The 16,057-nt window shown below is 32.4% G+C and overlaps 2 protein-coding genes across 2 annotated transcripts in view; one reads left to right on the forward strand and one right to left on the reverse strand.

Annotated features, from left to right (window-relative positions):
* The window catches only part of LOC117905578, a 68,022-nt gene that overhangs the window by 6,360 nt on the left and 45,605 nt on the right, over window positions 1-16,057 (forward strand).
* Window positions 4,712-5,918, reverse strand: LOC117907627 (flavonol 3-sulfotransferase-like). Its single transcript, XM_034821244.1, has one exon. The coding sequence runs from the start codon at window positions 5,884-5,886 to the stop codon at window positions 4,897-4,899; it is 990 nt and encodes a 329-aa protein (XP_034677135.1). The 5' UTR covers window positions 5,887-5,918; the 3' UTR covers window positions 4,712-4,896.

The raw sequence follows: 16,057 nt of genomic DNA on the forward strand, positions 1-16,057 counted from the left end.
ATTAACTCACATAGTAACCTCGATCGATTTTGTTTCAATTTTTTCCTGTATGGTCCAAATGCATTTCAATGGTTAAACTTATTTGTATTCATCAAAATTGGTAAATGTAACTTGTTTGCCTTATTATACAAAAATAAAACACTTACCACATGCAGGCTCCCAGTGAACCCTCCCCCCCTGACTATGCCTCCATGAACATCATGACAAAGGCGCTACAATCATTACTAAAAACATAAAATCATACACACCAGTTAATTTCATTTTAAGGGAACAAAATTTTATATATATATTAACATCCATTTTAAAACTATCACTAAAAAAACAAATACATCCCAAGCACACTTGTCGTCGTGATGTGGAACCTTTGGCTTGACACAAGTGCATTTTGACAAATCAGTGTTCGTCTCATGTCGATGGTGTGCAATAAAGGTTAGGATAACATTGGCCTATAACCATTGATGGGGTAAATTATGGAGAAATTTACCATCATTAAGGGGGGAAATGACGTATGCCAAATACATAATAGTTAGTTCTAATAAGGCGTAACAGCTTTTGGTATGCAACTGAGATTACTTTCTTTGTTCACCTAGACATTGAATCCAATAACTCAATTCGCTTCTCAAGAAAATTACAGACAACTCTAATGATTTTCATAAGAACAGACAAGAAAATCTGAAATTAATTATAAAGTATTTGTTATGTAAGTTAAATGGGAACATAGGCAGAAATTTATAAAAGTTTCATACCTGGTATGTAGAATATTGCATAAACAATGTGGAAATACTAAACAGAAAACAAAATTTCTCCGCACATCTAATAACTCAATTCTATGTCAAGGAATGTGATTCTTTAAAAACAATAACAATAACAATAAAGAAACACATGGAATTCATTGAAACAAAAAGATCTACATGTATGAAAGACTATATATTTGCTAGTTCTAGAGAACATTTAAATTATCACTTATTAGAATTGTACCAAGAAGAAACACTAAGTCAATGCAGAATTAAAGCATAGTTGGCTCCTATTAGAAAACATTGGCAAAGGAATCAACAAATAAAGATATAATTAGATAGATGTAATTGCGAGACTCGATATCTGCTACTTTTAAAGAAGGTTTTAATTTTTATAACCCTATAAATGAACTAAGAATAAAGATAAAAGACTAACCCAATATAAATTTGGAGCTTAGATGCTTATTATAAAACACAACAAGAAATAAGCAAATAGAGAAAATGATGCACAAATTACTGGTTTCCTTTTAGCAGTAGATGCCAAGCAACCACTCAATAAAAGAATCTAACCTGAACATCTTTAGTCTCTTGTACTACCAAGCTATGAAATAAGAAACAACAATGGAATTAACCAAATTGCATTGATAATGCCCAATATGGTTTATAAATATATTACAAGATTGAACAAATATGAGAACAAGTAGCAAATATGTAAACTCTAACATACCCTCAACAATAAATCTTAAAAAAAAAAAAAAAAATACACCTTGATATTCTATTGACATTTCTGATGATAGATACCAATCCATGCCAAATGATATGGTCCATTTAGACTACACTAGTACACCAAATCATAATGTCATTCTCTTGAAGTTCTTCACATTCCAACCAGGTGTTTTTATGTATCACATGTACCTAGAGCCTTAGGGCATAGTTTCAGACTATTTGTTTTTAGTACTACATTGTGGTATTAATTGAATATTTTCACCATTTCAACTATGAAATAATATAAGAAAGCTACAATGGTTCACAACCCATTTTCAAAAACAAAAAACTCCTTACCAAATATACATGCCCAAACACTAGATTCTCAAATCACTTTGAAAATCGTCAGAGATAGTTGATCGCTTTCCAAACTCACAAAGCCTAGGAATTTTTTCCTCAAAAAATGACCTATAAGGAAGTAGACTCAAAATTTGGTAGTTGAGAAAAAATAAAGGAAAATTTGAGGAAAATAGAGCCCGAGGTCTATGCTCTTAATACCCCCAAAGACTGAAAAACAAACAACTAGAAATGATGAAAAATCTAGAAATTTTCCCAACCTTTCTTAGAAACCAAACAATAGTACCAATTTCTCGGTCACCCAAAAACCTAAAATTGTTATGTTAAGACATTGAGTCTGGTTCGTATGTTAGCAATTTTGTTCTTTTAATGTTTGGTCATAAAAGTCCCTTTAAATAGTGACTTACTCTCCATTAAAGATCAAGAGTTGTTGTTTATCCAATCAGAAAGTCACAAGTATGTCTAGAAAGGTTTGACATATGGCATGTTAGGCTCCTATGAGGTATAAAGAGAATCAGTTTTGCTTTTGAACTTAAAATGATTTAAAAATAATATTTTTTAAAAGGGCAAGTTCGCTCAAGCGACCTGAAGCACTCAAACGCTTAAGACCACTCAAGCATTTCTTATCGCTCAAGTGACCGAGGTGCTCAAGCGGTGGGTTAGTTGGTTAGAGCTATCATGCTAATGCTATTGAGATTTTTTCACAGAAATTCAGTTTAAAACTCTTCGAAAACCAAAACTCTAGACTAGTTGCCTATACCTACCTCATTATAACCCCTTTAAGGGTTAGAGATCATTTAGAGATAGAAGAGATTTCAAAAAGAGTCTCTTAGAGAGAAAGCCTAACATGGCACACTATTCCCGATCTTTTATTCAATGATTTGATATTTGAATCTTGGGTTGAAGACCTTCATCTCTTCAACAAGGCTTAAGTGTAATCACTGGAACAATTGGAGGTTGTTGCGTCATAGACGTGGATCAAATTGTAGGCACTAAAGAGTAAGTCCTTAAAGTAAAGTGGTTAAGAAACTCTATGTAACTTGATCTCATATAGTGAATTTAGATTAGTGATCTTAGACCTTGTGGTTTTTTGTCTTCATAGTTATTGTGGGTGTTTTCTACGTAAAAATCTCTTGTGCCTCATTGTTTATTGTTTGATATTTTGCTTGAATTACTTACAATAAAAAGAATTGGCATACCTTGATATCTCACAAGATAAAAATTGGGTATAACATATAAATCTTTATTTAATTTTTTAATACACCCATTCACCCCCTTCCCCTACCTTAGTGTTACCCCACTAGACTTAAGGGGCATTTTCAAGGTAGTATTAAAAAAAATCATAATCCTTACGTTTCTATTTTCCCTTGATTTTTTTCAAGAACAATAGTATAACATCTCACCTACTTTTGAGACCACATCTAGAAACCCATAAAGCAAAGCTCCCAAAAACAACAATTTAATGAGATTTTAGGGATGTCAGTTGGATTTTTAGAAGATGGATATCAGTCGGGATTTGGGAGTTTGAGAGATTTTAGGGCTTTTCATTTTCACAAATTTGGTGATTTTTTTGTGTTTTGTTGCTCCTCGTGTATTAATGCCATGTCAAATTTGGGACTCCACCTCACTTTAAAAAAAAAAAAAAAAAAAGTCTCTTAAGGGTATTTTGGGCATTTATGGCTGAAAAATTAGCTTGATATCCTTGAGAGCAATTTCATAGCTTCCTCCCACTTTTCAAACGAATTATGCAAAGTTTAACCCATTTTCAACCTAAAATGTCCCTAAAGCATAATTATCCCTTATAAAAAATAGTAACCAAACAAAATCCAAAATATTTTTGAAATCTGAACCTCCATGAAACTGGTGTGAATCTGGCAATAATTATTATAAAAAATGGAATGCCACTTTGTTCCTCCATGATTGCATTACTTGCCCATCACAAGTTTTCTTTTTCTTTTCTTTTCTTTTCTTTTTTTTTTTATTTGCTCTCAAACTTCTTATATATTTTAAAAATTTTACTATTTTTAAAAACAAATATGAGAAAGGAAAAAAATTACATTAAAAAAATTCTTAAATGTTAACTTTATAGAAAATTAGAAATTAAAGCTAAAGTCTAAAATAGGATTCATGTCACCCTCCACAATAATGCTAAAATTGTCTATATAAAAATTATTTGTCATAAATAAAATTATTACATATAAATGTGATTTTTTAAATCATAAACAAACATTTGTGATAAAATTTTATAAAACTATTTACTATAAATTGATAATGTGATCAACGGTATCTTTTACTATGAATACAATATTTACACCCAAATCTTATGAGAACTCATTAGCCAATATGACTAAATATAACATTTTACCAGTTTCATCCTTAAATTAATTGTTACATAATAATGAGAATAGACAATAAAAAATAAATAGAATAAGAACACACAAATTTACGTAGAAAACTTCCGCTATCACCAAAGACCCTTAAAAAAATCTCATAATTATAGTTTCACCACATATGTCATACTACGAGTTTTTCAGATCAAACCAAATTAAATTCGGGTCACCAAACTCTAACATTAATCTCTTTACCATGCAAAAAAAGCTGGACTTCTTTTTCATCAAATAATATTCATGCCAAAAAATCATGTAGCAAAATATGAAATTTCTTGTAGTGAACACGGAAAATCATATTTATGTTTAGATGGTTAGAAGGCTAATCAAGAAGGCTCATATACCTGTTGCTTCAAATAAAGGGTCTTAATTACTTTTCCAACAAGAAGACTAGAGAGGGAAGGTGAGTTTTCAGTATATATAGAAAGTGCCTTCTATTATTTATTCCATTCAGTTCCAGGTGGAGTATATTTGATGGGCTGCCTTGATAATGATGTATCAAAGGAATGTAGGAATTTCAATCCTTTGTAGTTACCAAACAAAATAAAGGATTCACTCCCTTCACTTTATTCTTTCATGCAGTACATGCAACAAGGTAATTACAAAAGGAGGAGAAAAACACCATTGAATGAAAACAAATGAGTGATACCCATTCCTTCCAAACTAGGATTCTAGACATGGAAGTTACTAACCCACGTCGTCGTGCAGAGAACTCATGGCTGCAGAAACATCAAGCCAGTGCCACTAAATTTTTGTTCAGTTATCTGGTCTACACGCTGTACCATTTCATCCGTCAGATGATTCTTCCAGTCTCCCACGTTTCCTTTCCTGAAGTACACATCGTTTTTGGTCGCCAATGGAGTGCTGGAACGATGCATTCCAGTCTTATTCACCTTCAAATTGCTCAAAGTCTCAAAACTACACAAGTTCATAATTTTCTGCACCACCCCTTCACTCTCTTCCTCCAGGGAAAAAGGACATCCCATGAAATCGGCCAATGTCTTTATGTAATGCAAGGTGTCACTCTTCAGATCTTCATATTTCAGGAACAGTACTCTCTCAGGACATTCCAGGCTTGCCTTCCAATACCCTAGAATATGGTCCCAGTATGGGCCATATTGTGATATTCCTTTACAGAACATGTCGAGAGCCGCTTCTAGAGGAACGTGTTCCTCTTCTTGAGGTGCCAACTTGCAGATAAAGTGCCACAGGGAGATAAATGCATCCTTGGGCTCTCTGCAGATGTACACAATTTTACAATGAGAAGACATTATGGAATTTGGCAAGCTAGTGTATGGCAAGTGTGTAGCCAGCAGAGGAAGTTTTGGGCTCCGGTGGAAGGCGTCCTCTACAGCATCCACTTCCAAAAAGGGAACACATTCGTGGGGCACAGTTGTGAGTAAAGGATTGGTGGAGTCATCGAAATGGTGTCGAGTCACAATGGCAAAGGTTAGAGCCTTAAGCCATGTGGTGCCGGTTTTAGGAGCACTGCTCAGGATTATGTCACCAGATTGGGCCTGGAAGTGTTGTTGAGATTTCATGATTCCTTCTAGGAAGAAGGAATAGCACCAGAATCCTTGGTAGTGGTAAAAATCTTCATTAACTCTCCAGCCATGATGTTTGGGAAGAGTTGAGATTTTCTCTTTGTATTTGGTAGGAAGGGGAGAGTCAGCGCTGCTTTCAGAAGGAAAGTAGGATTCCATTATAGGAAAGAAACAATCTATACATACCCATGCTTATGGAAAGAAACTCCATTGTTATAGAGTAACTCCAAATCATATGTTCATTTTCTAAAGTTATCCAATTTCTTGTTTGATTATTATTCCAAATAAAAAAAACTTATGCAATATTATAAATCAAATCAAATCAAATCAAATCAAATATCTTAAAAAATCAAATCAAATCAAATCAAATCTACACTATTATTGCAATGTTCATTCATGAACATTAATGCAATATTATAAATCATAAAAAAATCTATACAAGTGCATGTCCATCCAAAGATACACTACCTGCTACCGTGGGAGTTGGTGCATGACAATGATCCACTACCAGCCACCCGGCAGTCACGGGCAGTTTTGGGCCAAAATGTGCTCCATGATTAAAAATAAAATAAAATAAAATTATGATATGCAAGCATCCTCCGCAATTTACTATCATAAACCAATATCACGTACAACGCTTATATATCGTAAAGAAAATAAGGCTTTCATATTACCTTTAAAAATGCCCGAACATGTCAATTTCATTATTTCATTGATAATTTTTTTTTTTCATAATCCGTGAATGAAACTACAAATACAATAATTATTCTATTTTTACAACATAAAAACCTTGATCCTCATTTTTATAGAAAAAACAAGAAAAACTTAACTAGAGACTTCGTCCTAAAAAGAAGAATTATTTGTTTTTTCTCATTGGAAGAAAGTGATTCGAGATTCACATTGTTTTTTCTTTCTTTTTTTATTTTTATAACAATTTTTGAGTAGTTTTAAAGCTTTCAAAAACTTATCTCCTATTTTTATTTATTAGGTTGGATCAATCCACTGGGACACTCAAACCTAACCCCAATCCCAATAAATAATTATTTATTGAGTTGGGTCAATTCATTTAGCCATCCAAATATAACTCCAATAAAATAAATAAATATCTCTATTCAAATTTTAAAACCGCATTTTGAAGATGCAACTCTGAATCAAATTAGAAATCATATATATTTAGAGGTACAATGGTTCAAAGTAGCTATCATTTGCAGCTACTCATATAAGACATTTTCATTTTTTTTATTTTCAAATATTAAAATTAGGTAACCAATGAAACCATTCAACATGCTCATCTATTGTTCACAATATAATTAAGAAGAGAAGAATAATATATTAATTATACAATAGCCCTGGTTAATTGATCAATATCAAAACATATAAGAATTATGAAGAATCCTTTCTTGAGGTGTGAAATGAACATGAATGATTTTAATAGAATTGTTGACATTTTCATGCAATCTTAGCATAGAGAATGGGCATGGGCCTTCAATTATTGAAGCTTTAGTCAAATATAAAATTGAAAGGACAAAATATGGAGTTGTTATTGTATAAATTTGAGTGTCTCCAACATTAATAAACAATTAGACCCTTAATTTGTAAAAGATTCGCTTAACTCTCCTAACATTAATTTTTCAACTACAAACATCTCATCAATAGGGGAGTGTTTCATCTAGAGGGAAGCACTAGCGTGAGCAAGCATATGAGCGAAGCAGAAGCGATAATGTCAACTTGAATAATGTAAACATTAGTGAGAAACCAATGCCCCAAAAACCTAAGGATTCCTCTACAAGATTCTTTCGCAAAGTGTGAGTCAAGGCCTAAAATCAGGTAATTGATTACTAGAATTTCAATGAAATTGTCTTTATCTTTTATAAAGATGTTTGTTGATCTCTTCATAATCCTTATCCCATTAATTGAAAAATGAAATAACAGCTAAATTGAATACCCATATCATGCTCGGGCAAAACCAAACCAAAAAAGCATTTACATTTGCAAATCCATAAAATAAACTTTAAGTTTAAACATTTCTCATAACAATGACAAATTAAACAAACATTTTATTTTTTATCATGCAAGGAACCTAATCTTTGTTTTGGGTCCGCTCCTATATATGGATTTGTAAAATTTGGTGAGCACCTCACAACATTCAATGTACGATTAAAGAAATGAGCATGGACGGAAGAAGCTACTAGGTCTACCTGCCATAACCTCGATAAGACGCAGTGCACAGATAAATTGCATGCTCCAGCAAATAAATGTTGGTTTCCTTTGCAAATTTCCTCCATGCCGGCTTTAATTTTTATTCAAGATCACACGAAGCTAGTTTATTAATTGCAGATACTCTGTTTTCTACTTTTTAAAAGTTCATAGGTCTGGCATATGGTGAAGGGAAATAGCTAAAACAATAAATTCTGAGGGATGTCAGCATAAATATCTTTAGGCTCTACGTAATTAAAATCCCAAGAAGAAATAGCACCAATTATAGGAAACTGATGCTTGTAAATTCTACGGATGCTCAGTTTGATGGAAAAGGTTAGAGCCTTAAACCAGGTGGTGCCGGTTTTAGGAGCACTGCTCAGGATTATGTCGCTAGGTTGGGCCTGGAAGTGTTCTTGAGATTTCATGATTCCTTGAAAAAAGGCAGAAAAAGACCCAAAAAATAAGAAAATACCAATAATACTTAATTTACATAAGGCTCAATTTTAATTCTCCCTCTTAAGATGGAGAGTAAATATTGTGCACTCCCATCTTGTCAAGAAGAAAAACAAACTGAGCAAGAAAAAAAAGGCTTTGTCATCATGTCTGCCACTTGGTGCCAAGATGAAACATGAAGAGTTTTCAAGTGCCCACTCTAGAGCTTCTCTCTCACGATGTGACGTTCAATTTCTATATGCTTAGTTCACTCGTGAAAGACAAGATTTGCAGCTATGTGTAAAGCTGCTTGGTTGTCATAGAACAATATGGCAAGATTTGCTAGTGTTGAATATGTAAATCCTTAAGCAAGGTGAGCATCCACATCAATTCATAAGTAGCATTTGCCATGGCTCGATATTCTACTTTAGCTAAAGATCTTGAAACAGTGTGTTGGTTTTTTACTTCCAAGAAACTAAAGAATCTCCAATGATGATACAAAAACCTATGACTGATCTTCTAGTATCCAGACATGTCACCCAATCCGAGTCAACAAACTCTTTTAAAACAGTGAAAGAAGAAGTAGAAAAGAACAATCCTTGACCAACCGTTCCTTACCAAGAAAAGATGATAAGATATACTGAAGAATATGATAAGTTGCATGAAGATGAGGAACTCTTGGCTTAGCAAGAAATTGGCTAAGCTGATTGACTGAATATGATAGATCTGGTCTTGTTATTAGTGAGATACAAAAGCTTGACAATCATTCTTCTAAACATGGTAAGATCATCAAGTAGGTCTCCCTCATCCTATGAAAGTTTAATGTTCAAATCCATTGGGGGGTTTTTGAGCTTTGCACCCAAGATAACCAACTTCACTTAGAATTTGAAGAGCATAATGTCTTTGATTGATTGATATTCCTTTTTTGGATCTTGCTACCTCAAGACCTAAGAAGTATTTCAAATTTCCTAGGTCTTTAAGCTTGAATTGACTGCTAAGGAACTTTTTCAAATCCTCCACATATTTCTTATTATTGCTAGCAACAATTATGACATCAACATATACCAACAAAGAAGTAAAAGAGTTGCCATAATAAACAAGGATCTGTCAACTGCAAATTGCTTAAAGCCCTTTTTTATGAGAACACTTCAGAATTTTAAAAACCACTGTCTAAAGGCTTGCTTAAGCCCATTGAGAGATATATGTAGTTTGCACACTGTGTTGGTAGTTGAAGTCTCTCTCTCATGGTGATAGTCTAGAGGAAGGCACATGTAAACTTCTTCATGGAGATCATCGTGCAAGAAAACGTTATTAACATCTAATTGAGTGAAATGTCAACCATGCGTGGCAGCAAGAACAAGTAACACCTTAACAGTAACCAACTTGGCAACAAGAGAAAAAGTTTAAAGGTAATCAATACCTTCTTGTTCTATGTACCCTTTCATAACCAAACGAGCTTTATACCTCTCAATAAATCGATCTGCATTGTATTTAATTCTATAAACCTATTTACATCCCACTGGTTGCTTACCTATAGGTAAAGTGGTTAGTGACCAGGTACCATTACTCTCAAGAGCTTGTAACTCCAAAGGCACGGCTTGTTGCCACTTCGAAATCATAGCAGCCTTAGTGTAACAAGTAGGTTCAATGTTCAAGAAAATGGAATGAACAAAGGCTCGGTAAAAAGAAAAGAAATGGTTATAACAAAGAGCCTAAGAAAGAAGGTGATGACTAGAACTATGAATTGATGAAACAGAATTTCAATGATAGTCACACAAGTAAGATGGTGGTTTCCTAACTGGAGTGGGGCATTCAGATGTAGTAGGAGGAATGGTAAGAGATTCAATTGAAGATATATCATGAGAAACAAGATTAGGGGCATGAGAAACAAGATTAAGGGGATTAGAAGAAAAAGATTTAGGAATGGGAATGTCATCACTAAAAAGATATGGCAAAACACGATCAGAGAAGAAATCCAAATAAGAGGCAAAGAGTTGATCCTATTTGACAGGAAAAATCAACTTGTGAAAAATAACATCCCTTGAAATGAAAACAGTGTTGATTGAAAGGTTAAGTAATTTGTACCCTTTATACCTAGGAGGATAGCCAAGGAAAACAACTTGAACAGCTCAAGAAGAGAATTTTGAATGATGTTTCTTCAAACTAGAAGCATAGCAGAGACAGCCAAAGGCTTGAAAATGTGCAAATGCTAGTAGTTTATTACATAATAACTCGAAAGGAGTTTTTTTGGATAAGAGTCGAGAAGATGTCCTATTTATAAGATAAACAACAATGAGTACACAATTAGTCTAATATGCCAAAGGCATGTTAGATTCGAAAAGCAAAGCACAAGCCACATTCAAAATGTGTTGATGCTTGTATTCAACAACTGAATTTTGTTGAGGAGTATCCACACAAGAATGACAAGGGGTAACACCCTTAACTTTAAAAAATTCAGTGAATGATAATTCTAGAGCATTATCGGATCGCACTGTTTTGATGGTGGTGTTGAACTGAGTTTGGATTAGAGAAAAGAATTGAGGAAGAATGATCAAAACATCATATTTGGCACACAAAAAATACACCTAAGTGAATCATGTGCAATCATAAAAAATGGTGAGAAAATATCTAAAACCTTCAGTACTGTAAACATGGAATGGACCCCATATATCAATTCGATTGATTAAATCAAATGGAAGAACACACAAATTATTAAAGGAAATAAAGGGTAAATGACGCTGCTTAGCATAATGACAAATAGAATAATGGGGATCATCACACTAAAAATTTTCTTTTATATTCAATTCATTCCTTAAACTTTGAATCTTCACAAAGGAGGGATGTCCCAAACGACAATGCCAAAGATCTTTCTGAAATAAGGAAATTAAATTACAAAGATTTCCACTAAAAATAGAGTTTTGATTAAAATTTGATTGCAAGGAAAAACTTGAAGAATTCAGTACATAGAGGTTCCCATGCCTTCTACCCATCCCCATCGTTTTGGCCTATGAAAGGTCCTAAATGAAAAAATAATTAGAAAGAAAAGTGACTGAGTAGTTGTGACTTTGAGTAAGTGCACTATTGGAAAGAAGATTCAATCAAAATGCTTTTAAGAATGATATTGCTAGATAAAGGAACATAACCTACTTGGGCTATGGAGACAGAGGAAATATTCGGTAGAGTACCAAATGAATTGGTTATGGAATCAACAGAAATAAAAGAATTCAATGAACAGCAAACATGATGGGTCACACCCGCATCGAGTATCTAAGAATTTGATGAAAAAGAAAAAGTAGGAAATGAGAAAGTGGAGAAAAAGTATATACCACTGAAGCTAGATACAGAGAGACCAGACTTCTGCAATTCCAGTGAGACATGAGCACTTCCATGGAGTTACGAGCTCAAAAGAGCAATAAGTTGTTGGCAATGAGTTGAAGTCAAGGCACTCAAAACAGAATCAAAGAAACTTGATCCTTCATATACTGTAGAGCTGGTTTGATTCACATGAACCTTTATTTGTTGAGTTTTGGATTTGAATTTATATCCGGGAGGGTAATTGTGCTACTTATAGTATTTGTCCATTGTGCGTCCCTGAATATTGCAGTGAGAGCATACGGGTTTATCCTTTTTCAATTTCACATTCTGATTAACTGATGAAGAAATAACAACAGGATTGAATTCATTACCAAGAATGGGATCAAGGCTTGGAATTCCAAGACTGATAGATCATTGACGTTCCTTGCAAAACTAGTGAGAAAACCTTGCTAATTGGAGGTAATGGATCCATAAGAAGAATCTAGTAACGAGTTTGAGCATAAGATTCATTTAAACCCATAAGAAATTGCATCACGTATTCCCTTTATTGAAATTCAAGCCAAGCCCTCGTAGCTCCATGATGACAATTAGGTAGGGACTGATAATATTTCAATTCATCCTACAGAGTTTTGAGATGTATTCACATCTAATGAACCTTGATTTAAACCAATAAACTGCTTCTTAATTTGAAAATTTTGTGGCCCATTACTCTCGTGAAATCGATCAGGAAGATCGCTCCAAACTTCAACAACACTCTAAGTTATCAACTATTTCTTTGTCTATAAAATTGAGAATCCAACAAATTATCATGCTATTGAAGTGAGTCAAGGGTTGAAAAGAAGATCCTCCTCCGTTGGTTGCGGAATTGAACCGTTGATGAAGCTGATCTGGTTCTTCGCTGTGAGTACCATACACATCACGCTACTCTTGGTGTTGAAATTGGGTCCCGTTAGTAGGTGAAAAATAAGGATAAGTCCTAGGTGATCCCCATTTTGAAGGAGATAAGGACTAGATGAATCCTCTAGCTACACGGCATTCAAGTTGCCGACGATGGAGTGATTGTTAAGAAATCTTGTTATTAAATAAGAAACTTACTGACTTACAAATAGCTTTACAAGATAACTCAAATAGAGTTGAAAGTAATCCACATCTAACTAGAAACGTGGTTTATAACTAAAGAATAGATCAACCTAAACAACACATCCCTTATCAATAGGAAATACTAACATATCACTAACAAACTACCTAAAACGAATACTTTAACAGCGATTTGAGCTGCTACTTTGTGCCATCAGATTGAGCACAATAGAGAAAGGGGTGGAAGAAAACGCTTTGATACCATATCAAAAAATAGAGGAAAATAGAATAAGATTATTCTTCATTGATTGAATTGAAAAGCTACTAAGATGAAAAATAAATAAATAAATAAAATAAAATAAAAATAATAATGAAGGGCTTATATGGTATGAGACCTAAACCCAAGGCATAACAACTCTTAACAAATAGTTAGCTCACCCTTTTAGCTATAAAAGACAGAAAAATACCTAAAAAATATCAATAATGCTTTATTTACGTAAGGCTCAATTTTAATAAAAAGAAAGAAATGTCATATAGATGATGAAATGGCATATAGATGATGTGATTTGAGTTTTAAAAAAAAAAATTGCATGTAGATCTTCATTCAAATTAAAAAACAACATCTTAAAAGATATAAACTACATTTGTAAAATACAACTTTAATTCAAATTAGAAACCAAAGATCCAACTCTATTTCAAAATAGAAACATTTGACCATGTTTTCTAACACTTATTTGTAAAAATTATTTTTAAGTTAAAGAAAAAAAAAGCTATTTTAGTAGTTTTAAAAAATAAAAGTATTTAGCAAGTTTTTTTAAAAAAACACTTTTCAAAAAAAAAAAAAAAAGAATTTATTTGGACAAGTTGCTTTTAAAAATAAACTTTATTTAATTTTTTTTTTAAATTAGATTCAATTTATATTAATTAAATTTAATTAAAATCTTATTAAAAATAAAAATATATATATATATATATACTGATGTAAACCAATTCTGCAAGAACCTTAGTGAATTTTCATATACAAATATAGATATAGATGGTGAAAAACAGGCCTTTTGGGAAATGATTGTTTTCAAGAATAACAAAGCAGATTTCGCATAACAAGAAAATAAAGAAATAGATTCATGCACTTGTTTCAACCGCTTCATGTACTTTGTGTAACTTTAGTTTTATATTATAAAAATATCATATATTATATTTTTTATTAAAAAATATACTATTTTAGTATATGTTATAAAAGTACATATATTAACATTTCCATAAAAGTATAGTTAATTGAAATAATAATAATAATAATATCTGAAAAATAATCATTGTTAATAATGTTTTATTTAAAATGAATTTTAAGTAGTTTAACTTTTAAATCTATAAATGAGTAAAATTTTCATTTTATATATATATATATATATATATATATATATATATATATATATATATATATATATATATATATATATATATATATATATATATATTTAATACTCAACTGCGGATAAAGTATTCTAAATAGTTTTGATTTAATCATTAATTAATTGGATCAATTTTTAAAATTCTAAATTAAAAATGAGAAGATTTATTAAAGAATTTAAAGTATTAATTATATTTCACTTAATTTATATATTTGCTTGATGAGAAAATAAAAAAATAAAAAAATAAAAAATAAAAACACTGTTATAAAATTATAAAGTGAAAGGAGAAAAAAAAACAAGAAAGATAATTTAGAATGTAGGAAGAGAATAGAATGCATGGCAAAAAACTCTCTATTATTTCATTAGGGGTCTCTCCCTTTTATAGAGAGTTACAAAAGATATTTATGGATGATCATCCACAAGTTACCATAGTGGTACAAAATCTTATATTTTATACCACTCCCCCTTGGATGATCATAAGAATATGTCTCATTAAAACCTTACTAGGAAAAACCCTATGGGAAAAACCCTAGTGAAGGAAAAAGAGTACAATATTCTTTGGGATTACTATAACTATCTTGTTAAAAACCTTGCCAGTAAAACCCAATGGGACAAAACCTAGACGAATAAAAAAATAGTGTAGTATATCCATATTATCATTCTCCTCCTCATGTAAACATGATTATGATTTCTTCAACATTTCAAATGGTAGATCTCTCAATCTTCGCATTCCAAAGTCATACCTTAACTTTTTCAATGTGGTCGAAGGTAACGCCTTTATGAATAGATCTACTAGATTATTGCATGATCGAATCTGTTGAACATCGATCTCACCTTTCTTTTGGAGCTCATGAGTGTAGAAGAATTTAGGGAGATATGCTTAGTTCTATCACCTTTTATGAATCCTCCTTCAATTTGTGCAATACAAGGAGCATTATCTTCATGTAACTTGGTTGCATTACCTCTGATGGAAGATAGTCCACATGTTTCTTGAATATGTTGGATCATTGACCTTAGCCATATACATTCATGAGTTGCTAGTATTTCTAAATGATTTGATGATGTGGCCACCATTGTTTGTTTGACAGATCTCCATGAGATAACAGTACCATTGTAATTAAACACATACCCTGTTTGTGACCTACCTTTATGTGGGTCTGAAAGATATTTTGCATTTGTATATCGAAGTAATTGTTGCTTTGATTCCCTTTAGTAAAATAGACCCATATTAGTAGTTCCGCGAAGATAATGCAATATATGTTTGATACTATTCCAATGTCTTCGAGTTGGATCAGAATTGTATCTTGCTAATAAATTGACAGAAAGAGCAATGTTTGAATGTGTACAATTGGAAAGATATATAAGTGCACCAATAGCATTAAGATGTGGTACTTCAGGACCCAGTAATTCTTCATCTTTTTTGCAAGGACGAAATGGGTCATTTTTCACATCAAGTGATCCGACAACCATTGGAAAACTTAAAGAATGCCCTTTATCCATATAAAAACGCTTCAAAACTTTCTTAATGTATGTTTATTGATGTACTAAAACTCCATTTTGAAAATGCTCTATCTACAGGCTGAGATAAAATTTTGTTTTTCCAAGATCTTTCATCTCAAATTCATTTTTCAAGTAATGTGTTGTTCTTATGAGCTCTTCAGGAGTTCTAATAAGATTTAAGTCATCAACATACACTGCAATGATTGTAAATTCGGTTTCTGATTTCTTAATGAAGATGCATGGGCATATAAGGTTATTCACATACCCTTCTTTTAGCAAGTATTCACTAAGGCGATTGTACCACATGCGTCTAGATTGCTTTAATCCATACAAGGATCGTTGTAACTTGATTGAGTACATGCTACGAGGCTTTATACAATTTGCTTTAGGCAATTTAA

Source organism: Vitis riparia, chromosome 18, assembly GCF_004353265.1.
Source record: "Vitis riparia cultivar Riparia Gloire de Montpellier isolate 1030 chromosome 18, EGFV_Vit.rip_1.0, whole genome shotgun sequence".
Taxonomy (NCBI): Eukaryota; Viridiplantae; Streptophyta; class Magnoliopsida; order Vitales; family Vitaceae; genus Vitis; species Vitis riparia.

Bases quoted from the DNA above. Each gene is read 5' to 3' on its own strand.
- LOC117907627 (XM_034821244.1), bottom strand. From the start codon at position 5,886: ATGGAATCCTACTTTCCTTCTGAAAGCAGCGCTGACTCTCCCCTTCCT.